Source organism: Daucus carota, chromosome 9 (assembly GCF_001625215.2).
Source record: "Daucus carota subsp. sativus chromosome 9, DH1 v3.0, whole genome shotgun sequence".
Classification (NCBI taxonomy): domain Eukaryota; kingdom Viridiplantae; phylum Streptophyta; class Magnoliopsida; order Apiales; family Apiaceae; genus Daucus; species Daucus carota.
The window spans coordinates 39786233-39806127 of NC_030389.2; the positions used below are offsets into that span (position 1 = coordinate 39786233).

Here is a 19895-nt window from a genome sequence, read left to right on the forward strand (position 1 = left end):
AAATGTCTTTGATACCATTTGTCCACTTGAGTGATGAGTTTGATAATTAACCCTTTCTCAAAATGTCCATGGACGTAACTTTCTTTTGAAGTTTAGAATCAATTAAAACTTATGAAATTATTTTGATTTTAGTAAAATTGGAATTAACTAACCGAGAATTGGATAATCAAAAACTATGGGTCGTTTGGTTCATGGGTATGTGGAATCAGGTATGGGGTTTGTCAATTCCAAACCCATACCTGGTGCTTGGTTGGTGAAAATATAATTTCAAACCCATACCTTAAACCCCCAAGGTATGAGTTTTTGATACCTAGGTGTGGAGGTGAGTATGAGATGGAGGTATGGGTATCCATTCATTTTAATTTTTTTGTCTCTATTTAAGTAATCAAATATTAATGTTTTATACAAAATTAAATCAATGATGCAAAAATATATAACAATAATAATTTTATTAATTTTTTCAATTAATATAAATTAATAACTTATTTTTTACAAAAATTACATATATTGATTCCAGCACTCAACCAAACACATGATATCAGATATGATACCTCAAACCCATACCAGCTTAACCCGATTCCTCATTCCAACCCGATACCACTCTTCGAACCAAACGAAAATATTCTGAAATAAGTTTTATTTTTAAATAAGAAAAACGGTCAATATAAATATCCATTAATATCATTTTATCATATTAAAAACATGTGTGTTCTAAATATTTTCGATTTATTCACTCGATTAATTTTAAAAATTACTGATTAAACTCTGATTTAACCGAAATTCTAAATTTGTTGAAAAATTCTTATTATTCCTGAAAAAATAAATTTATTTTGATTCCCGATATTTATGAACATATCAGCTACGCATAAAAGTTTCTTCGTCCAAAATTATGCTACGCTGAGTGTTTCTGTTTAGGTTCTTCTTCAAAAACCGAATAAATTTTTTTGTTTACTTTCGCTTATTTTTCTCGCCACTGTAATGTTGTAGTTTTACAGGAACTGTTTCACTACTTATTTATATACTTATTTATACAGTGAAAGAGAAAGTTGAAGAATTACAGTCCAAGTTTACATCTTTCTGCTCCGCATTTCCACACAAGCACTGCTCAAACCAGTAAGTTTCCAGTATAATTTTTTATGATTCTTTTTCTATTACTTCACTTGCATTTAAGCTCAAGTTTCAACCTTTAATAAATCTGATCTATATATCACAGCAAAAGCCAGTTATTTTGCACTGTATAGCAACTTTACTTTGTTTTTTCTTGCTTTTTAAATGTGTGTATTGTTGTTTGTTTGACCACCATGATTTGTGGGGGCTAAACTTCAATATAATCATTGTTGCCCCTGCTTTGTTAGGCAAGAAAGCTAGTGTTCTTGAATTAGCGTATATTAGCTGTATTAATCAACTACCCATTTGGGTTTTTAAGGCATTATTTTGTTTGTTTATTCAATGGTTTGGTTGTGATTTTGACTTGTTGATTTTGTGGAGAATTTTGGGTAAGGTGGTGATTTGTGTAGAATGTGAAATGAGAGGTGAAGTTTGGGGTTTTGAGAGATGGGGTGTGTGTTCGGGAAAGATTTATCGAGTTCTAGGCCGAGTAGTTCCGGGGTTGTAGCTGTAAGGGAAAGGGATAGAGTGGTAGAGAGTGATTTGTCGATTCCGGTTGAGAGAAGAGAGAAAGTTGTGGTAGAGAATGGCGAGGGAAGGGAAGGTGATGGTGATGTTCATAATGGTGGGGATCAGGAGCGGAAAGAAGGGAGGGTTCGGGGACGTGGTGAGAGGAGACGAAAGGCAAATCCAAGGTTGAGCAATCCTCCGAAGAATGTACATGGTGAGCAAGTGGCTGCTGGATGGCCTTCTTGGCTTTCGGCAGTTTTAGGGGAGGCAATCAATGGCTGGACTCCTCGTCGGGCAGATACTTTTGAAAAGATCGATAAGGTAATTTTTAGTGATTTGGCTGTTAGATTTTAGTTTTATGTTGATATTATTGTTAATTTTGTGTTTCTTATTGTGATTAGATTGGGCAAGGAACGTATAGTAATGTGTACAAAGCTAGGGATACTGTTACAGGAAAAATTGTTGCGCTGAAGAAGGTCCGGTTTGATAATTTGGAACCTGAGAGTGTTAAATTTATGGCTAGAGAAATTATAATTTTGCGTCGCCTGGATCATCCGAATGTTATAAAATTGGAAGGCCTGGTGACATCAAGAATGTCGTGTAGTTTATACCTTGTGTTTGAATATATGGAGCATGATTTGGCTGGACTAGCTGCAAGCCCAACAATCAAGTTTACGGAGCCACAGGTTATACTTCATCCACTTATCTGTTTGCTGGTCTTTGAAGTTTCCATAGTTTTGATTGTCTTATGGTTGGGTAGTATCGTTGATTTGTTATTTTTTCCTTCTTATGCCACGCTTGTATGGATGCGGTAGGTAAAGTGTTACATGCATCAATTATTGTCAGGTCTCGAGCACTGTCATAACCGTCATGTGTTGCATCGAGACATTAAGGGTTCAAATCTTCTTCTAGACAATTCTGGGACACTTAAAATTGCTGATTTTGGTTTGGCTTCCTTCTTCGACCCCAAACACAAGCAACCAATGACCAGTCGGGTTGTTACTTTATGGTATCGACCCCCGGAACTTCTTCTTGGGGCCACTGATTATGGTGTAGGCATTGATCTTTGGAGTGCTGGCTGCATTCTAGCTGAATTGTTGGCGGGAAAGCCTATAATGCCTGGTCGTACTGAGGTAAATAATCTAAAAAGTTTTTAGATCAACTTTTTTAGCTTGGGGATTTCAATAGCTTTTAAAATTTTAATACTAAGATTATCTGAGTGGTGTCCGTACATGTTACATAATGGAAGTACAATTCTGCTTTTTGTCTTGTGGTATTAAGATTATTAGCATGGTGATAATAAAATTAAGTTTGAAACTGTGATAAAAGAAGGCATTTGTGTCTATCAGTTGACAATGGTAACTCTAGAAACATTGTTTTTCACTGTAATAAATATTTAACTCATTAGTCACACAGTTGGGGGTCTCAGATATGTTACAACGGGCACATGAAATCAGTCTATGGTTTAGTAGATGTTGATTTTAAATGTCAATACATTGGTACTATTTTTTTAGATGCACATCTTTCTGAGATCATGAGCATCTTTTTAGGACATTGTCTTCAGAGATTTATAAAGAACACCATTATGCTGTTTTTCGCATATTCTGTGACTAGCAGGCTATACTTTACTTTCATGTCTACCGACTCTATGATATGGCTTAGAGACCATAAAATTGTGAATGTTACTATCTTTCTAGTTTAGTTGATGTGCATGTTGTATTCGTTCTTTATGGTTTATATTGTATATCCAATATTTGGCTGTACCTCGATTTTAAATTCACAGCAAATTGTTTTTAATGCAAGGTGATTTATTGTGCATCACCATCAACGGAGTTATATCCTTTTTTTTGTTTTAGATTGCAATAGTGTTTGCACAAGGTAATTTTTTTATTGTTGGGGATATTTGTCCATTCACGATAGTCTTTGTTTGTGGTGCATAGGTGGAGCAGCTACACAAGATTTTCAAGTTATGTGGTTCCCCTTCTGAAGAATATTGGAAGAAATCGAAGTTACCACATGCAACCATATTTAGGCCCCAACAGTCGTACAAACGATGCATAGCTGATACGTTTAAAAATTTCCCAGCTTCATCACTGCCGTTAATTGAGACTCTGCTCTCAATTGACCCAGCTGAGCGCCAAACTGCAACAACTGCACTGCGGAGTGAAGTGAGCTTTCATATTCTAACATGAGAGTGATCTTATGTGTCACACCTATGCTTGTTATATTTGCAGTCTGAATACCAAAAAGAAACTTATTTTTATACTTAATGCAATGTGTTCTTATATAATTCATCACTGGTTTACATTATCTTCTACTATATGGAGTAGGAGATATCTCTAAAATAAGACTTACCTTAAATTGTACTTTGTAGCAAAGTAATATATGTTTGGCATTCGCTGGGAATGCTTGGATCTTATTTTATCAGTCCTGAGAGATTTTGAGTATTCTCCTTACTTCCCCAAAGGATTCTCACAAGAAGAGTTTTCCCTTGGCTGGATGAAAATTACATAATTGGGGTATAATTTTGAAGATTTTAGGAGATTCTAGTACTTTTATCTCGGAGATCAACACCTGATGGGTTATTATAAATCCAGTATAATTTACGATTGTCATTTTTGTCTTTTTAGTGAATTAGGTATATAATCTAGTCCATATTATAGCACTTATAGCAAGAACTAAGCAACTCGGATAAGCTGTGTGATGTGTATTGATTACTCTAAGTTTATCAAGTCGGTAGCTACTTGTGATAAATTGTTAAGGCCAATGCCTAAATGTTGTATTAACCTCTATAGAGATATGCTATTTGTATACATCATCCCGTCAATTTGGTTAATATCTCTATGAGAGAGTGTTGTATTATTATTCCCACCATAACTCTCTTCTCGTTTTCCAGTTCTTTGCTACCAAACCTTATGCTTGTGACCCTTCAAGCCTTCCGAAATATCCTCCCAGCAAAGAGATGGATGCAAAATTACGGGATGAAGAAGCTAGAAGGTGTGTCTATTATTCAAGTTTATGATGTACCTACTTGTGTTCTCATTTTTTTTTCTTGTATCTTACAAAAGTTTGAACCTATGGGGTGATAATATAATACTTGTTAATTCTGTATTTGTTCAATGGTTGGAACTATGACTGGTAAAGGTTCACTAAGATTAAACAGTATGTCTTGCTTTATATATGTTTAGGCCATTTAGTGAGCCTTGGACTTTTTGTGTGCACTTTAAGGTGCATACACAAGAGGTAACTGTATGTTAGAAAAATTCTGATTTTTGTTCGCTCAAAGATTAAGCTTTGAATATTTATACAACACAAAAACATGAAAAAAAGGAAGTTTTATATAGATGAATCTTATATACGCCATAAAGTATGAGCAAAAAGTCAAAGGTTCACAAAATTTGCTACATGGAGAGATACAGAAGATGAAGTTGTTCGTATGTGTTTGTTCTTCTATTCTGATTGTGACTTGATGATTATAGGCTGAGGGCTGCTGGAAAACCCAGTGCTGATGGTGCAAAGAAAACGCGTACCCGTGATCGAGCAGCAAGAGCAGTCCCTGCTCCCGGAGCTAATGCCGAGCTGCAAGCAAATCTTGATGTATGTCCAGATAAGCTTTTCTCTAAAAAATTATACAATTTAAGTTTCATTATTATAGTCTATTTTTGGTATACAGTTTCTCTGGACATGCAACAGTATCATATAGATGTATAAACTACAGATGAAAAAGCATTTTCAGTTTCTCAATTTTCATTGTTATTCTTTTCTACTCATAATTAGAAACAAGTCTTGAAGGCTGGACTCAAATCACTATCACTATGACCCCAGGCTTATCTTTTTTGGATCTGTATTTCTGAATGACAACCTTTTGGTTATTTTCTTTACAGTCCGCATTGGGGAAAAAAAAATACTATGTGCAGAAATATTTCATTTTCTTGAATAATAATTGCTGAGAACAGAGCTCCTAAATTGTTCTGAAATGTGGGCACGGTCACACACAACCTATCTAGTGTGTACTAGATACATTGTATTGAAGTTGTCTCATTGATCTAGTCATCAAGACATTTAGTTGGATGCGTAATGTCGATCAACATTTGATGTATTAACGCTATGCCTCCCCCTCTTTCCATATATATATGTCTGGGAAATCTGATGCATTTTTAAGTTGCGCTGTTTATTTAGATCAATTATATCTGCACTCAACTTTGTTTGATTCTGACTACTTGATTATTACCCCGACAATTTATTTCCCTTATACAGAGGCGGCGCCAAATCACCCATGCAAACGCAAAGAGCAAGAGTGAGAAATTTCCACCTCCTCACCAGGATGCAACCCTGGGTTATCCATTGGGATCTTCACAAAGCATTGATCCAGCCTTTGATCCTCCTGACGTTCCATTCAGCTCCATGAATTTTTCATACGCAAAAGCACCCATGCAAACTTGGTCCGGCCCATTGCAGGATCCTGCTGGTGGTGGAGACCCGAGGAGGTATAAGCCATCAAAAAAGGATTCGCAGAGAAGTACGAGTTCTGTTCGGACCAGACAATAGAGAAAGGTGTACTCTTTCCATATTACAAAAGTCTTGTTATGATCTTTAAAAGCCTATTGACACAGCAATACTAAACCCCACAAACCAAATTTTGATCAGTTGTAAAATTGAAAACTCAACAATATCGATACTTGAAAGTTGAATCACTTAAAATAAATGAAATTTCTGCTGATTTCAGAGTTCAAAAATTACTGTCAATTACATTTAGAGGTTAAAATGAGATTAGCAAAATGCTATTTACACATTTATCAGTTTCTTATACTTGTACGGTGAGATCTAGGAACCAAGGTAAGTGTACTGTTCATTCTTTTTCTTCACGGACAGTGTTTTATAGTAATGTAATCTCGAATTCAAGTGAAATCGAGGTTATTATATTAGTTTTTTGAAGAAAGAGGGTATTATATTAGTTAATATTATGCGTCCATATCAACCATTCTTTTTATATCTATCATGGTTGTAAAAATTTGGAATCAGAATTGATCGGTTTATATTTATTATAGTTGTAGATTTAGAATCAGAACTGATTTTCAGGATTTATAAGAGATTTTTTCAATTAATAAGTGATATTAAGTCAAATCAGAATCTAATCAGATATTTTTTAAAATTAATCCATATTTAAATCTAAACCATGATATAATATTGAAAGAAATAAACAATTTATGAATAAAAAAAGGTTAAGAACATCGAAAAATACTTACAAATGAAAAGACAGAAAACTTTCAACCTGGTAATTTACTTTTAATCCAGATATAAAAACATTAATCCTTAGTTCTGATGGAGTATATATATTTTTCTTATATTTTTGAAAGCATAGTATATTTTTTTAAAACCTGATGGAGTATATTATTTATAAAATAATTCAAACATACATACGGAGTACATATTTTACAAAATTAGAAACGTAATATAATGAGCTAAAGGTTAACTATAAACCCTAATTATATTATGCGTGATGGCCCCTTCGAAAAAGAAGAGTATTCAATCTATAAAGGGCGAGAAGAGAAAGAAAAAATTGAAGAAGAAGACTCGACCTTTTTTTACTCATCCTTATTATACTATGCGGGATGGCCCCTTCGAACAGGGCAAAATTAACCAGGGTGACATGGTTGATGTATCAGAGCTTCTCTTGACAGGGATTTTCTCATCACATATAATCACCGTCATCGTCAGGTGTATATCTCTCTCTATGTGTGTTACTGTTACATCATATATAAATAAATAAATTCACGTGTTGAACTACTAGCTCTCGTTTTTTCAGAGTAACCTTCAGACTTATGGCCAAAATTTACATCGATTTTCAAAAAATTGGTCAAGGTTTTCAAATTCTCAAAAAAGTGGCCAAAATTTGGCTCCGCGTAGCTCCCGCTTTAATGGGGATCCACACTTTTAGAAAAGGAGCCAAAGTTTGACAATTTTTGTGAAAATTTGGAACTCATTTTTTACCGTTAGTTACAACAGCCTCACTTTTAAAAAGCGGAGCCAAAGTTAATCACCTTTTTGAAAATTTGAAACTCTGACCAAATTTTTAAAAACGGTCAACTTTGAAGTTTACTCTTTTTTTAATTAGAGATCAAAGATACCCAAGACCCTCCCACTTTCGAATCTTTCTTAAAAATGTTTAATTTTTATATAGTCTTCAAATGGGCTCTATAAATTTTTATATAGTCCATAAAGAACCACCTTCAATGATTTATTTATATCGGTTTTTCTAGTGTGTGCCTATAACAACCAGGTTTTTATTATTTAATTAGTTATTAATATTATAAAATAATAAAATAATATTAAAACAATCTTTGGTTTATATTCTAAATATTATTGTGGATATGCATAATCGACTAATTAGTTGGTTAAGGATTAGGATGAAACTGTAACTAAACTTTAGATGAGGCATAATATTTTGAATATTTTGATGCTAATCTTTAAAGCATACTTATCTTTATTTACTATAAATTTCGAGAACACATCTAAGTCATCCACAACAGAGTTAAATATAATTATTCTACTGGTGGCAAGCGTGAGAGAGTATGCATGCGGTAGTAAAACACAGTACATGATTGGATAGATTTTGGTGCAATGTACAAGGTGTAGCATATTATTAAGGAAGGTGCGACGAGAAAGTTACATACTGGTAATTCTTGGTAAATGGTGGAGGTTTGATTCAAATCTTCATACCCAAATATATTTGTTACACTTATAAAATTATATTAATTGTGTTGAATTTATTTCAGGTTCATAATTAGTATACTAATTATACGCTGTGCTGCATTCATCATTTTGAGAGCATTCTATTTCGGTAAGCAAAATACCTCTTGTGTATCTAATTACCAATTAATTTATTCATTTAGTTTTGTATTTTTTTTACATCAAAATACATTTGTACATATTCTTCCTTTATTTGGGTTTTATATTAATTTATTTATTTATATAATTGAAATCTGGGTACATATATTTATGATATTTTAATATGGTGATTATTAATGTGAATTTCCTATTGTTGGTTATTTTCTTAAAGGTTTATATGTGGGGTTACATGTATTGTTTTTTTTGAAATACTCTGGCAATATCCTATTTTATTGGAACTGTAACTTTGTTACATTTGGTACTTGTTGATAATTCAGTGTGGTTATAAGGTGTCCAGACTCATGTGCCGAACCCTATTACGTAGATACGGGAGTTTGGGCAGTGTACTAGTGTTTGGAGGATTGATTGTTTATAAAGTAGAGTTTGCCTTATTATATATTGGTAAATTAGATTTTGATAATGTGTTTTGCTAGTTATTTTAATTAAAAATAATTGAGAGTCTGATTTCAAAATCACTGCATCCTTTTATTGTGTTTTAAAATAGAGAGAACTGTATTTATTATTTTTATTTGTAATAATTATGACTTAAATCCTCACCAAATTTCTTGTTTCATAACCATGTTCTCGAGCTTGTGTTCCGTTACTAAAACTAGTACCATTCTTTAAAACAATAATATTCTTTTGTTTATTATTAAAGTGTGAGATTATTTTATTTTTATTAAATTAAAGGTAAGTAAGTATAAGCATATGTGTATATGTGCATGCATCTGAACTTCAAGATGATTGTGTGTAGTTTATTCTCTTGCTATATTATATATGCAATATGTCGCTCCTGGAATAATAGTTGGAAGACACCTAAATTATTTTGGTTAGTTGTATTTTACGTGATATATATATACTATTTATAGTGACAAGATTGAACTTGGAAATGCATAAAACTGATATGTTTGAATTAATTTAAATTGATTATAGATTCATAAGGAGGAGTAGCTTCAGTTTTGATCACAACTAAATTAGTGTTGTTATATCAGGTACGGATTCTATTCTTTTCTCTCTTTTACTTAAATAATAAATATTTATGATATTTATTATTTTGACATTCTTAAAATCTCTTTTGTTATTGCACATCACTCTTTTCACTTGGCCTTCATATATTTGAATTATTGTTGCCTTGACTCCTATTGTTTCCTTTCGTTTTATGATTGTACCACTGTATATATTTTGTTCATTGAGTCGGCAACTTTTGTAATTGTTTGGGCTCTTAAACTTATCCGTGTGGGTAAATCACGGACAATGTTCACATGGAGTTCGTAGTAAAGGTGAACTAGACACCAACTCGTATCGGTGATTTAAGCATACGAGCACGTTTCTGGGGTATGAGACGTGAGAAGATCATGATTGTTATTGTTTTGTGGAATATTTCATACATTCTTTATTTCTTCTTGTGGATAACCGAAGAAGAAATCATTGTTCTGTATTTGCTCGGTGATTGGAGTTGAGCAAGTACAGTTTTGTGTAAGAGACCCGTATTGTGTCATTTATTCATCATTGAGTCTTATTTATAGTTCATTGTTTATCTCGATTATTGTGACTTGAGGTACTTATTTGTACCCATTTATTGTAATCATTGTTTCGAGATTATTGATACTCTTTGCACCTACACTATTTTTATATTCGTACTGGGCATTGGCTCACTCTCGTTTGCTTTCTTTCCGCAGGTAATCAGGGGTAGCGGGGATCGTGATGAGTGACACCCACCTTTAGTTGCTTTCGTTGTTAGGGGCTATAATAAGACTTTAGAGCTTATATTTCTATTGATTTCAGACTTTGTTGGATTTATTATCATGGAGTTTCAGACTTTATTATCCATATTGACATTTTGGTTGTTAAATTATTATATTATTTCTGAATGAATTTAGAATTATTTAATCGTTTAGCCCCATTGTAAAAGTGGGGTGTTACAGTGCCCATGGGCACACACTAAGCACCAAAATTTATAAGTTTGGTGGATTTTGATTGGTTAATGCTTCTTTATAATGGTGGACCCCCCTGCAAATTCACCAACCACACCAATCAAAATCCACCAAAATTATAGATTTTGGTGCTTAGCATGTGCCCATGGGCACATACTAGACAAACCCTATTTATATATTATAAAATCCAGGCTGCTCCTCAAGTTTCAGTTTTTATGCTTCACTATATCGTTAGTTTATTCAACTAACCATTTTACTCTTGAGTCTTGACCAGACAACTACCACTTTTACTCACTTAAAAAAAAAAGTTTAGTATCAATTCTTTGATTCATTTTATATTCATTTTTTGCTTTTGTTCTTATGATTTATCTTATAATGTTCAAGTAATGTATACTATAATTTTTTCAGGTCCAGGCTTAAGGACCTGAAAGGTAAGGTTATTGTGTTGCATTTTGTGCCAATAGGTTTTTGGTCCGAATCTTATATGACATATGATACCACAATCTTGCTGGATATATACCGTGAGTTGCAGCCTAAAGGTGGTTTCGAGGTTGTCTTTGTTGGAGTTGAGGTTGATTATTTTCCCGACCCTGACCTGGATTGCCTTGGACAAAAATTTTCTACTCTCGAGGATTGTTTTGAGTACAAATTTTCTAGCATGCCATGGCCTGCTATCCCATTCTCAGATACTAAATCTAGGAAATTATTTACAAGATTTCCCCTCTCAGCTGGCTATCTCTCTTTTGATGTTTCGGCCTCAGTTGTCATTGATCCTACAGGCAAGGTTTTGCGAACGAACGCAAACAATTTGTTTGAATCTTACGGAGCTCGGGCTTATCCTTTCACTCATGAAAGAATGAAATGCATCTTATATGAGATCTACGAAGCCGGAAAGCGTCCCTCTGTTATGAAACTCCTGGCGTCTCCTGAACGTGATTTTCTCATCAACAAGAATAATCAGGTATACTGTTTCTAGCAACATATGAGATATCCATCATATTATATTTTAATCTGTTTAAAGTAATACTCCCTCCGTCCCCCTGAGTAGTATACATTGGGGGACGGAGACGCGGCATAGACTTTAATGCTCCTGCAAAATATAGTTGTGCAATCTATTTTTAAAATTTTTCTTTTCTGAATTAGAGTTTTGATGTTATATTTTTATACAGAAAAAGAAAATCTCAAAAATAAGTTACGGAACGAAATTTTATAAAAGCATTGAAGTGCGTGTCGAGCAGTTAAAAAGAAACGTATAGAATTAAATGGGACAGAGGGAGTATCTATTACCCTTATGAATTTCTGTTGTTGAATATGTATTCTGGATACTTCTAACTTCTCTTCTTAATAGGAGGTCCCTCTTCGCGATCTTGAAGATAAGGTCGTCGGCTTGTATTTTTGTAAGGGTGATGATGACCATCACCTCACAGAAAAAATTCTGGAGGCCTATGAACAGTTGGTTAAAGTGAAAAACTTCGAAATTGTGCTTGTTTACATTCACTACTCATTTTTGGGGTTTCAACATACAAGCGAAGAATCATACTGGAAATGTTTCGGAGAAATGCCTTGGTTGGCCCTCCCGTATAAAGACCCGGTTTGTAACACGTTGCAGCAGGTTTTCAATCATCCTAAGTATGCAGATCCAGACGGGTCAGAGCCAAACCCTAATCTTGTGATTATTGGACCAGAAGGAAAATTTGTTGAACGGTTTGGTGCTGACATCCTACTGAAATATGGAATTTCAGCATATCCTTTCACCCGCAAAAAAGTTGCCAAGTTAGAGGCTAAAAAGATGAGGAACAGTAATCTTTTCAATGGTGGAAATAAAAACATTCCTCTCGTACGAACAGATGGGTCCATAGTAAGTTTTTTTTTTGCATTTTTGTGCTTGGTTCTACGATCCCTACTCTCTGCTTGTTTCTCAGTAGTTGAATAAATTCTGGTCATTGACATTTGTTTTCGACTTTACAGGTTCAGTTGTCACAACTTATGGGGAAGAGAATCATGCTTATCGCTGAGAATGGTATAGGGCTCAACAATCCAGATGCCAAGTTTTGGCGGATTCTACGAGCGAGGTATCTCCAAATGAAGGGCACAAGTGATGAGTTTGAAGTTATTCACATCTGTACAAAAGAAGGATATTCTTATGGTAAGAATATTGCAACTACACCATGGTTGACGCTTCCTGCACATAGCAAGGGATCAAGTGGAAGCAGTCTGTTAGGAAATTTTACTTCTGTTGGGGGGCTTTTTGCTTTTGATCGTGATGGAAGCCTAGTCAGGAGAACAAGATACCCATCAATTAAATGGGAGAAGATGGACTTTCCCTTTTATTCTGGTGTTTGGAAGGAGGTGTTGAGGGATATAATAGGAAGGTACCAATGGAACTCTTTAAATTAGTATATGGGGTTTGCTCTGAGCCTCTTACTAATAGTATCAGGTTAAGGTGTTTTAATTTATCTTTAACAAAAACATGGTTATTGTATTGATGTTATGCCAATGTTGGTACTATGAAGTTTTAAATGGAAGAGGGAAGATGATTAATCAGTGATGAAGTTTGAAAAACGGAGAAGTGATGGCTAGAAATCTAATTTTGGAGGTCGGATTTCATTAATCCTTAGTTTTGATGTAAATATAAGGGAGATTACAGTGTCTTTTAATGAAAAATCATTCCCAGCTATTTATCTTCGCTGATAATACGTTACTAATAGATTGTTTCAAATCATTATTCAAACGGATATATATCAGCATTGCTATCAGCAAACTCATTCAAAAAATGACATCTTATTCGTTTTGTTATTAAATTTTATTTGTATTTGAGGTATATCATGTTATGTTGATAAGCAGTAGTATTTCATCATTGCTACACATTTGAAACTATGATTGCTTTTTCTTCTTTTTTTCCTAGACACGACTGATTTTTGTTGTTCTGTTTATCTCTATGTTTGACACGTATGAAGTGCTAACTCTGGATCCAAATAATAAAAACTTTAAAAGAAATTTAAAGAATTATGTTCACAAAAACAGCACATAGGTCATGAGACTATACTTATCTATTCTCCCCATGAATTCACCGTTATTAAGATACGAGAGTTTATCAAAATCTCTCAAATTTATAAACTTCTGCGCTTAGCATGTGCCTATGGGCCCACACAAAACAAATATCTTTCAAAATACGAGATGAAAACAGTGTGCACGTAAACAAAACGGGGTGATTAATTAATGCTCACATTAATGCATATACTAGTACTCATGTACATGTACACAATCACACATGGATTAAGCAATTTTGAATTGCATTTAGCAACACCATGGATAAAACCTACTAAGGCAGATGGCAAACGCCTGGAATGCCGATATTGGATACCGGTAATCCATTGTAAACACATCCTTGTCCACTTTACCAAATTGTAGGATAACCTCCTCATGTTCAGGTGTGATCCCTCCACCCTCAGCCGAAGCAACTAGCTGAAAGTTCACCACCGAGGCAATTGTTACGCGTCCATTAAAATTTAAACACCAGCTCTGTAGCTGCTCATTCCATATGGGAGATTTAATTTTTAAGATGAGCTGTCCATCTCTCTGACTACATAAAGGTCCAGAAAAGATATCGTTCGTGCTGTTAGGTAAAGATGGAGGGGTGTCAATGCTACTTTGCCGGAACTCAGTCTGTGTTGGAGCCACACCTCCTGGTTTAATAGCAGAAGGGGAAATTGTGTCCATGACGCAATGCATTCTTCTCCTGCTGAATCCAACAAAGTAATGTAAAGTATTCCAGTCAAACCAATACGTTTTACCCATGGGGTAAGCTGTATTATATCTAAACTTTGAACAGAACATAGCTGCTTACCCTTCTACTTATAACCTTATTCTATAAAACTTCTTTTGAAATGTATGCAATAGATTCACCTTTAGAAAAAAACTATATTTCCTGTGCAGAAAACTGTTGTACCCTCTTTTCACACACACTGCGGATTGTATACATGCTAAAACTATTTTAATCTTACATTTATATACTCTGATAGATTTGTGCAGCATAATTTCTTTGTGATTGCTATATTGCTATTTTTCTTTTTCTAAATTGCTATAATACCATTCATAAACGATAATAAAATAGAATGATGCATGAGGATTTTGCTTACCTGGTTTCAAATGAAATGTGCGCTACTGGATAGCTTCCAGAAGGAACACAAGGCAAAACTTGTTTTGATCCTATTAGCCTCGTGAAACGACTCCTTGTCATTTTAGCTCCCGTATGAAATGGCAGAGCATCATATACGGAAAACTTTGTCATTAAGTAATTAGATCTTTCACCAAGGAAGAACAAGGGGAAAAAAGAACAATTAAAATGGCAGAAATGAATAGGATTCAAATATCAAACAGGTTAGGTTATAGAACACACTTCAGCTTTCCAATATATGCACAGCTCCGTTTTGACATATCATCAGCATTGAGAGAGATGATATATTCTGTGAGAGTTGCATGTCTGGACTTTCGAGCACCAAGAAGAAACTTTCCATTTTCAGCCAGCGCTATTGATGAAGATCAGATAAAGAACAAAAGTCAAAGACAGTACAGTAAGGAATGGAGAAACCTAGCCGAGAAATGAATACCCCACCAAGGGTCCAATACTTGTCAGTTGTCGCAAAAACATAAACAAGAGATATAGGCATACTCCGAGAAACTGGAAAACCGTTCAGCATTAACATGTCAAAGTTTTAGTATTTGGTTCTCTATTTCATACCATGTCTATCACATTGAATTATTGAACAGAAGTCAACTTCACAGCAACTGATTTAATATAAACAACTGTTTTGATCACCGAAAACGATAGCCCATATAATAAGATGGTTTTGCCGCACTGTTGCCAAGATATTCAAAAAACTACAGAAGCATATATTAATGCACACCTTGAGATAAACTGAGGTACAAATTATATGAATGTGCCAACCCACTCCCACTCCCTTTTCTAAAACTCCTTTTTATAAAACACCGGATAAAGGAATCTCTAGGACCAGGCTGCAAATTAATTATTGAACATAAAATGAGAAGAAAGAATGAAATGCAAGTACTAAAACTAGAATTGACATTAAAATTAAGATAAAACATGGTAAAACATGTTACTCTAATGCGGGTCACTGTATTACAATACAATGTCAACAATCCTAGAGTAACTATTTTGAAGATTGATAAAGCACAAAAATGGGAATCAATCTTTTAGAAGAAGGCATATACAATCAGCTTCATATTTACAATGGTCAGCGTAAAAAAATTCGAAACAAAACTTGAAGCAAACAATTGGTTGATATTGTCTGCATTTCCTTATTTCTTTTTCCCCAAAAAATTGTCCACGTTATGTTAATATGGTAAATTTCATGTAAGTTGGTTGATAAATTTAAAAGATGATACGCATATTTTGTAGAATTAAAGTTGGATTTCGATTAATGGACAAGAAAAACAGCACGGAGGGAGTATTTGGTTTAGGATTACAAGAGGGGGAGGGGCAGGTCACAGGGCCTTGGAAGTTTCTCTTTTGGTGTATACTGGTACTTTCCACACCCACAATTCATTGAACTGTCTTTTTCCGTTGTTCCGCTAGTTCTGGAAAATCTACAATTTATTGTATTGTTGTTCAATGCTGTATCGCCTTTTTTTTTGCCCCATATTTCCAAAAAAATCCAAAATGCTTCATGAAAATCTTGATATCCCGGCATTACAACAGAAACACCTGTCTACATCCTACTATATCTGTTCCAATCACAAATTGTAATCCTGGCCATATACATGCACTTTACTTGCTTTAAAATTTATCCATGTTATAAGTAATTATATACTTACATCTAAATAAAATCGAAACACATTCATATAGGCCTCCCGTCCTACTATATCTGTTCCGATCACAAATTGTAATCCTGGCCATATACATGCACTTTACTTGCTTTAAAATTTATCCATGTTATAGATAATTATATACTTACATCTAAATAAAATCGAAACACATTCATATAGGCCTCCTTTTGTTTCAGTGATTTTATAGGTATTTCAACTTCTACGGAACTATGTTACAACTAGTTCCATGGAAAATAAAGTATAAGTGTTTTGTTCACCACTATGTAACTGGTACTCACTTGTTTTCTTTTAAGTCGTTTAACGTATTTTAACACAGATTAAGAAAGTTCATTATTACACTAAAAAATCATTTATTAGCCCTTTCTTTTCCATTTTTGCACTCATTTAGTGTCTTTCCTCTCTCTTTCTTCTCCTGACTCATAGTATTATATAAGGGTATTAAAAGTCATTAGACAACCCAATTGTTCTTGAAAAGAGAGAACGGCCTATCTATACTATACTATAATAAGCCAACATGGGTATAATTTGTAGTCCAAGATTTTAGTTATATTTTTTGGTTTGGTACTCTCCTTTTGGTACTACAAGTCTACAAATGTGGAGTCTATTAGTATTATATTGTTAAACAGTTTCAAATACTAAAAACACTTATAACAATTCATTATCATATAATATTTCATTAAAAAATTATGATAATGTTATAAATAAAATTATAAATATACAAGATATTTAACAAGAACATTCATATAACTCTTTTTAACTAACACGAACCATTACATAACCCTTTCTAACTCTAATCTTAAAAGTTATTGTTGTCAAAAAAAACCAAGATTACAAAATTATGTTGAAATTCGATTGATTAGATTACTGAATCTTTCAAAGATATTACACGATCCGCTATATTTATTAGAGTTTGTCCATTTTCAAATAATCGGAAGAAAATATAGTCAGTTGAATAATATAATTTAATTAAAATTCAATCCATTAATACTAAAATACTAATAAAATGATGTTAAAATTTAAATTATAAATAATAAATTATGAATTATATACCCGCCCGTGCTTCGCACGGGTTAAAGGCTAGTATTTATAACAAATAGTGACATTTTCTAAAACGGACTAATAAAAGAAAATAGAGGGAGTAATTTATTAAATCACTTAATAATCTAATCACCATTTGACTTAAAAAAACCATAGGTCACCTACATAACTTGAAAATCTTAGAACCCTAAGTTCCTCTATCCAACTTATAGCTAGCCAACCAAATAGTAAAGCATTTAGGTTCCAAGGTACTTGCGGTTTCATAACTGAGGCACATTGAAACAAATGAAATCATAGGCGTCAATAGACGCACATAACTAATCCGTTTGTTTGCATGAAAAACACGATTTCAAATAACAATTTCCCAACAAACAAACAAAAAATCTTTCCGGCAAATGATTTCTCAAAACACAACTCAAGTCCTTTCTAATCTTCTTAATCAAAGTCATAATTAAACATCTCAAAACCAATATTCTAAACATCGGTGAACTCAGACAAGCACTCAGAGATTAGCAATCAACTAAATCATAGTACTCCCTCCGTCCCAAAATACATGTCGCTTTGACTTTTTGCACGTAATTTAATGTGCAAATAAAACATACTTCTATATATTATTTTTTATATTTCCTTTTTCTAAATAAAAGTATAACATCCATATTTTTATTCAGAAAAAGAAAATTTGAAAAATAATATATAGACATATGTTTTATTCGCACCTCAAATTACGTGAAAAAAATCAAAGTGACATGTATTGTGGGACGGAGGGAGTAACTTATAGAGTAATTCAGCGACGAGACCGATTTCCTTGAAATTTCCTAATTTCTATTTCGATAACCGGCAGTTATTTTTCCAAAAACTAAATAATTTATCTATGCTCAGTTGTCCCGAATAACTGGTTTCGACTATCGCTCGTCCCGAAAGTATTTGAACAAATAATAAAACCTAGATATTCAAAAAAGAACACAAACAAACGCGATAAAATCAGAAAAACTCGAAAACAAACCTGTTTGACCGAAATCGGAAAAGTCAAGACTCCCGAAACTTCCGGAAGCCTAACAATCTCCTTGATCAACACGTTCCTCCAACTCCGACACACTCCGGCACACGCCACCACGCTCCTCCTCATCGGCCACTCACTCTCCGACGCCTCCACCTTCATCAACACTTCTCTCAACAAATCCTCCGGCATTATCGCCCACCGGCAACTGCTCTCCGGCCTAGGCTTCGATCGGAATCCGATGTAACTAAGTTTCATCTTCGCGTGGAGTCAAACTTACAGACTGTAAATTATAGATACAAGTGTGTGTGTGTGGTGGTGGGGGGGGGGGGGGGGGGGGGGGGGGGATGTTAATTTGTACCAAGTACTTAACTTATCGTTGCTTCTTCGTCAAACGACTCAAACCAACAGAATAACAATAAGTTGTTGTGAAACGGCGTCGTTAAGGAGTGTTAGTACTTAGTTGAGAGAGAAATCGGTGGATTTAATTTAACAAAAAGCGCAAGCCGAGCAAGATTGATAGCTCAAGGTAGGGGTGTACACGGGTCGGTGAAATCGACAAAACCAATCCAAACTGATCATATTTTATCCGAATTAATAAGAATTTTTTTGACTTAATTGCTAATTGAATTAAAAAAATGAATAACACGATTTAATTGGGCTGGACAAAGATCTCAGGTTTTTTAACCGATCCAACCCAACCCGATTAGAAAATATTAAATTACATATAAAAATTATTCACCCCACCCCACCCTAGTTTTAAATACAATAACAATAAATTGTTGTGAAAACGGCGTCGCTAAGGAGTGTTAGTTGAGAGAGAAATCGGTGGATTTAGATTTAACCAGTGTTGTAAAAAGCGGGAATCGGATTTAATCGGTGAAGTCACGGAACAAGAATTAATCGGAGATTAATTGAATTGATCGGAGATTAATCGGATCAGTTCGGCGAGCCGGGGAACAGGGATTAATCGGTGATTACGTCAGTGACTTTTAGAACAGAGGATTTAACAAAAAGTGCAAGCCGAGCAAGATTGATAGCCCAAGGTAGGGGTGTACACGGGTCGGTGAAATCGACCGGACCAATCCAAACCGATCATATTTTATCCGAATTAATCAGAATTTTTTTGGCCTAATTGTTAATTGGATTTAAAAAAAATGAGTAACACGATTTAATTGGGCTGGATAAGGATTTCGGGTTTTTTAACCGATCCAACCCAACCCGATTAAAAAATATTAAATTACATATAAAAAATTGTTCACCCCACCCCACTCTAGTTTTAAATACAATAATCATGTTTATGTCAAACATAAAAATTTATGTTCGACATAAATATGGTTATTGTATTGATGTTATGCCAATGTTGGTACTATGATGTTTTAAGTGGAAAAATGAAAATGATTAATCAGTTATCACTATGAAATGGATGAAGTTTTAAAAAGTGGAGAAATGACGTTAGAACTCTAATTTTGGAGATTCGTCTCTTAAAATTATAAATCCTGCGGAACTATTCGGCTTTCATTAATCCTTAATTTTGATGTAAATAGAAAAGAGGTTACAGCGTCTTTTAATGA

General features: G+C 34.1%; 2 protein-coding genes across 6 annotated transcripts; one reads left to right on the top strand and one right to left on the bottom strand.

Moving 5' to 3' along the window:
- Window positions 1-962: 962 nt before the first annotated feature.
- Window positions 963-13116, top strand: LOC108202631 (probable serine/threonine-protein kinase At1g54610). Of its 4 annotated transcripts, XM_017371121.2 has the most exons (11): window positions 963-1113; window positions 1489-1938; window positions 2019-2303; window positions 2433-2750; window positions 3558-3785; window positions 4514-4614; window positions 5097-5214; window positions 5875-7335; window positions 8394-8458; window positions 9439-9497; window positions 10185-10380. In XM_017371121.2, exons 2-8 carry the CDS (start codon window positions 1555-1557, stop codon window positions 6163-6165), a joined length of 1725 nt encoding a protein of 574 aa, XP_017226610.1. In that variant the 5' UTR covers window positions 963-1113; window positions 1489-1554; the 3' UTR covers window positions 6166-7335; window positions 8394-8458; window positions 9439-9497; window positions 10185-10380. The 4 variants fall into 4 exon arrangements, with proteins under 4 accessions (XP_017226610.1, XP_063940413.1, XP_063940414.1 ...); XM_064084343.1 differs by lacking the exons at window positions 963-1113; window positions 9439-9497 and having other exon boundaries at window positions 1127-1938; XM_064084344.1 differs by lacking the exons at window positions 963-1113; window positions 8394-8458; window positions 9439-9497 and having other exon boundaries at window positions 1127-1938.
- Window positions 13117-13634: 518 nt separating this feature from the next.
- On the bottom strand, window positions 13635-18647 carry LOC108202492 (tubby-like F-box protein 3). Of its 2 annotated transcripts, none has more exons than XM_017370906.2 (5): window positions 18328-18647; window positions 15347-15455; window positions 14839-14968; window positions 14579-14743; window positions 13635-14178 (listed from the first exon to the last, which is right to left on the bottom strand). In XM_017370906.2, exons 1-5 carry the CDS (start codon window positions 18577-18579, stop codon window positions 13737-13739), a joined length of 1098 nt encoding a protein of 365 aa, XP_017226395.1. In that variant the 5' UTR covers window positions 18580-18647; the 3' UTR covers window positions 13635-13736. The 2 variants fall into 2 exon arrangements, with proteins under 2 accessions (XP_017226395.1, XP_063940417.1); XM_064084347.1 differs by having other exon boundaries at window positions 13635-14181.
- Window positions 18648-19895: the final 1248 nt, after the last annotated feature.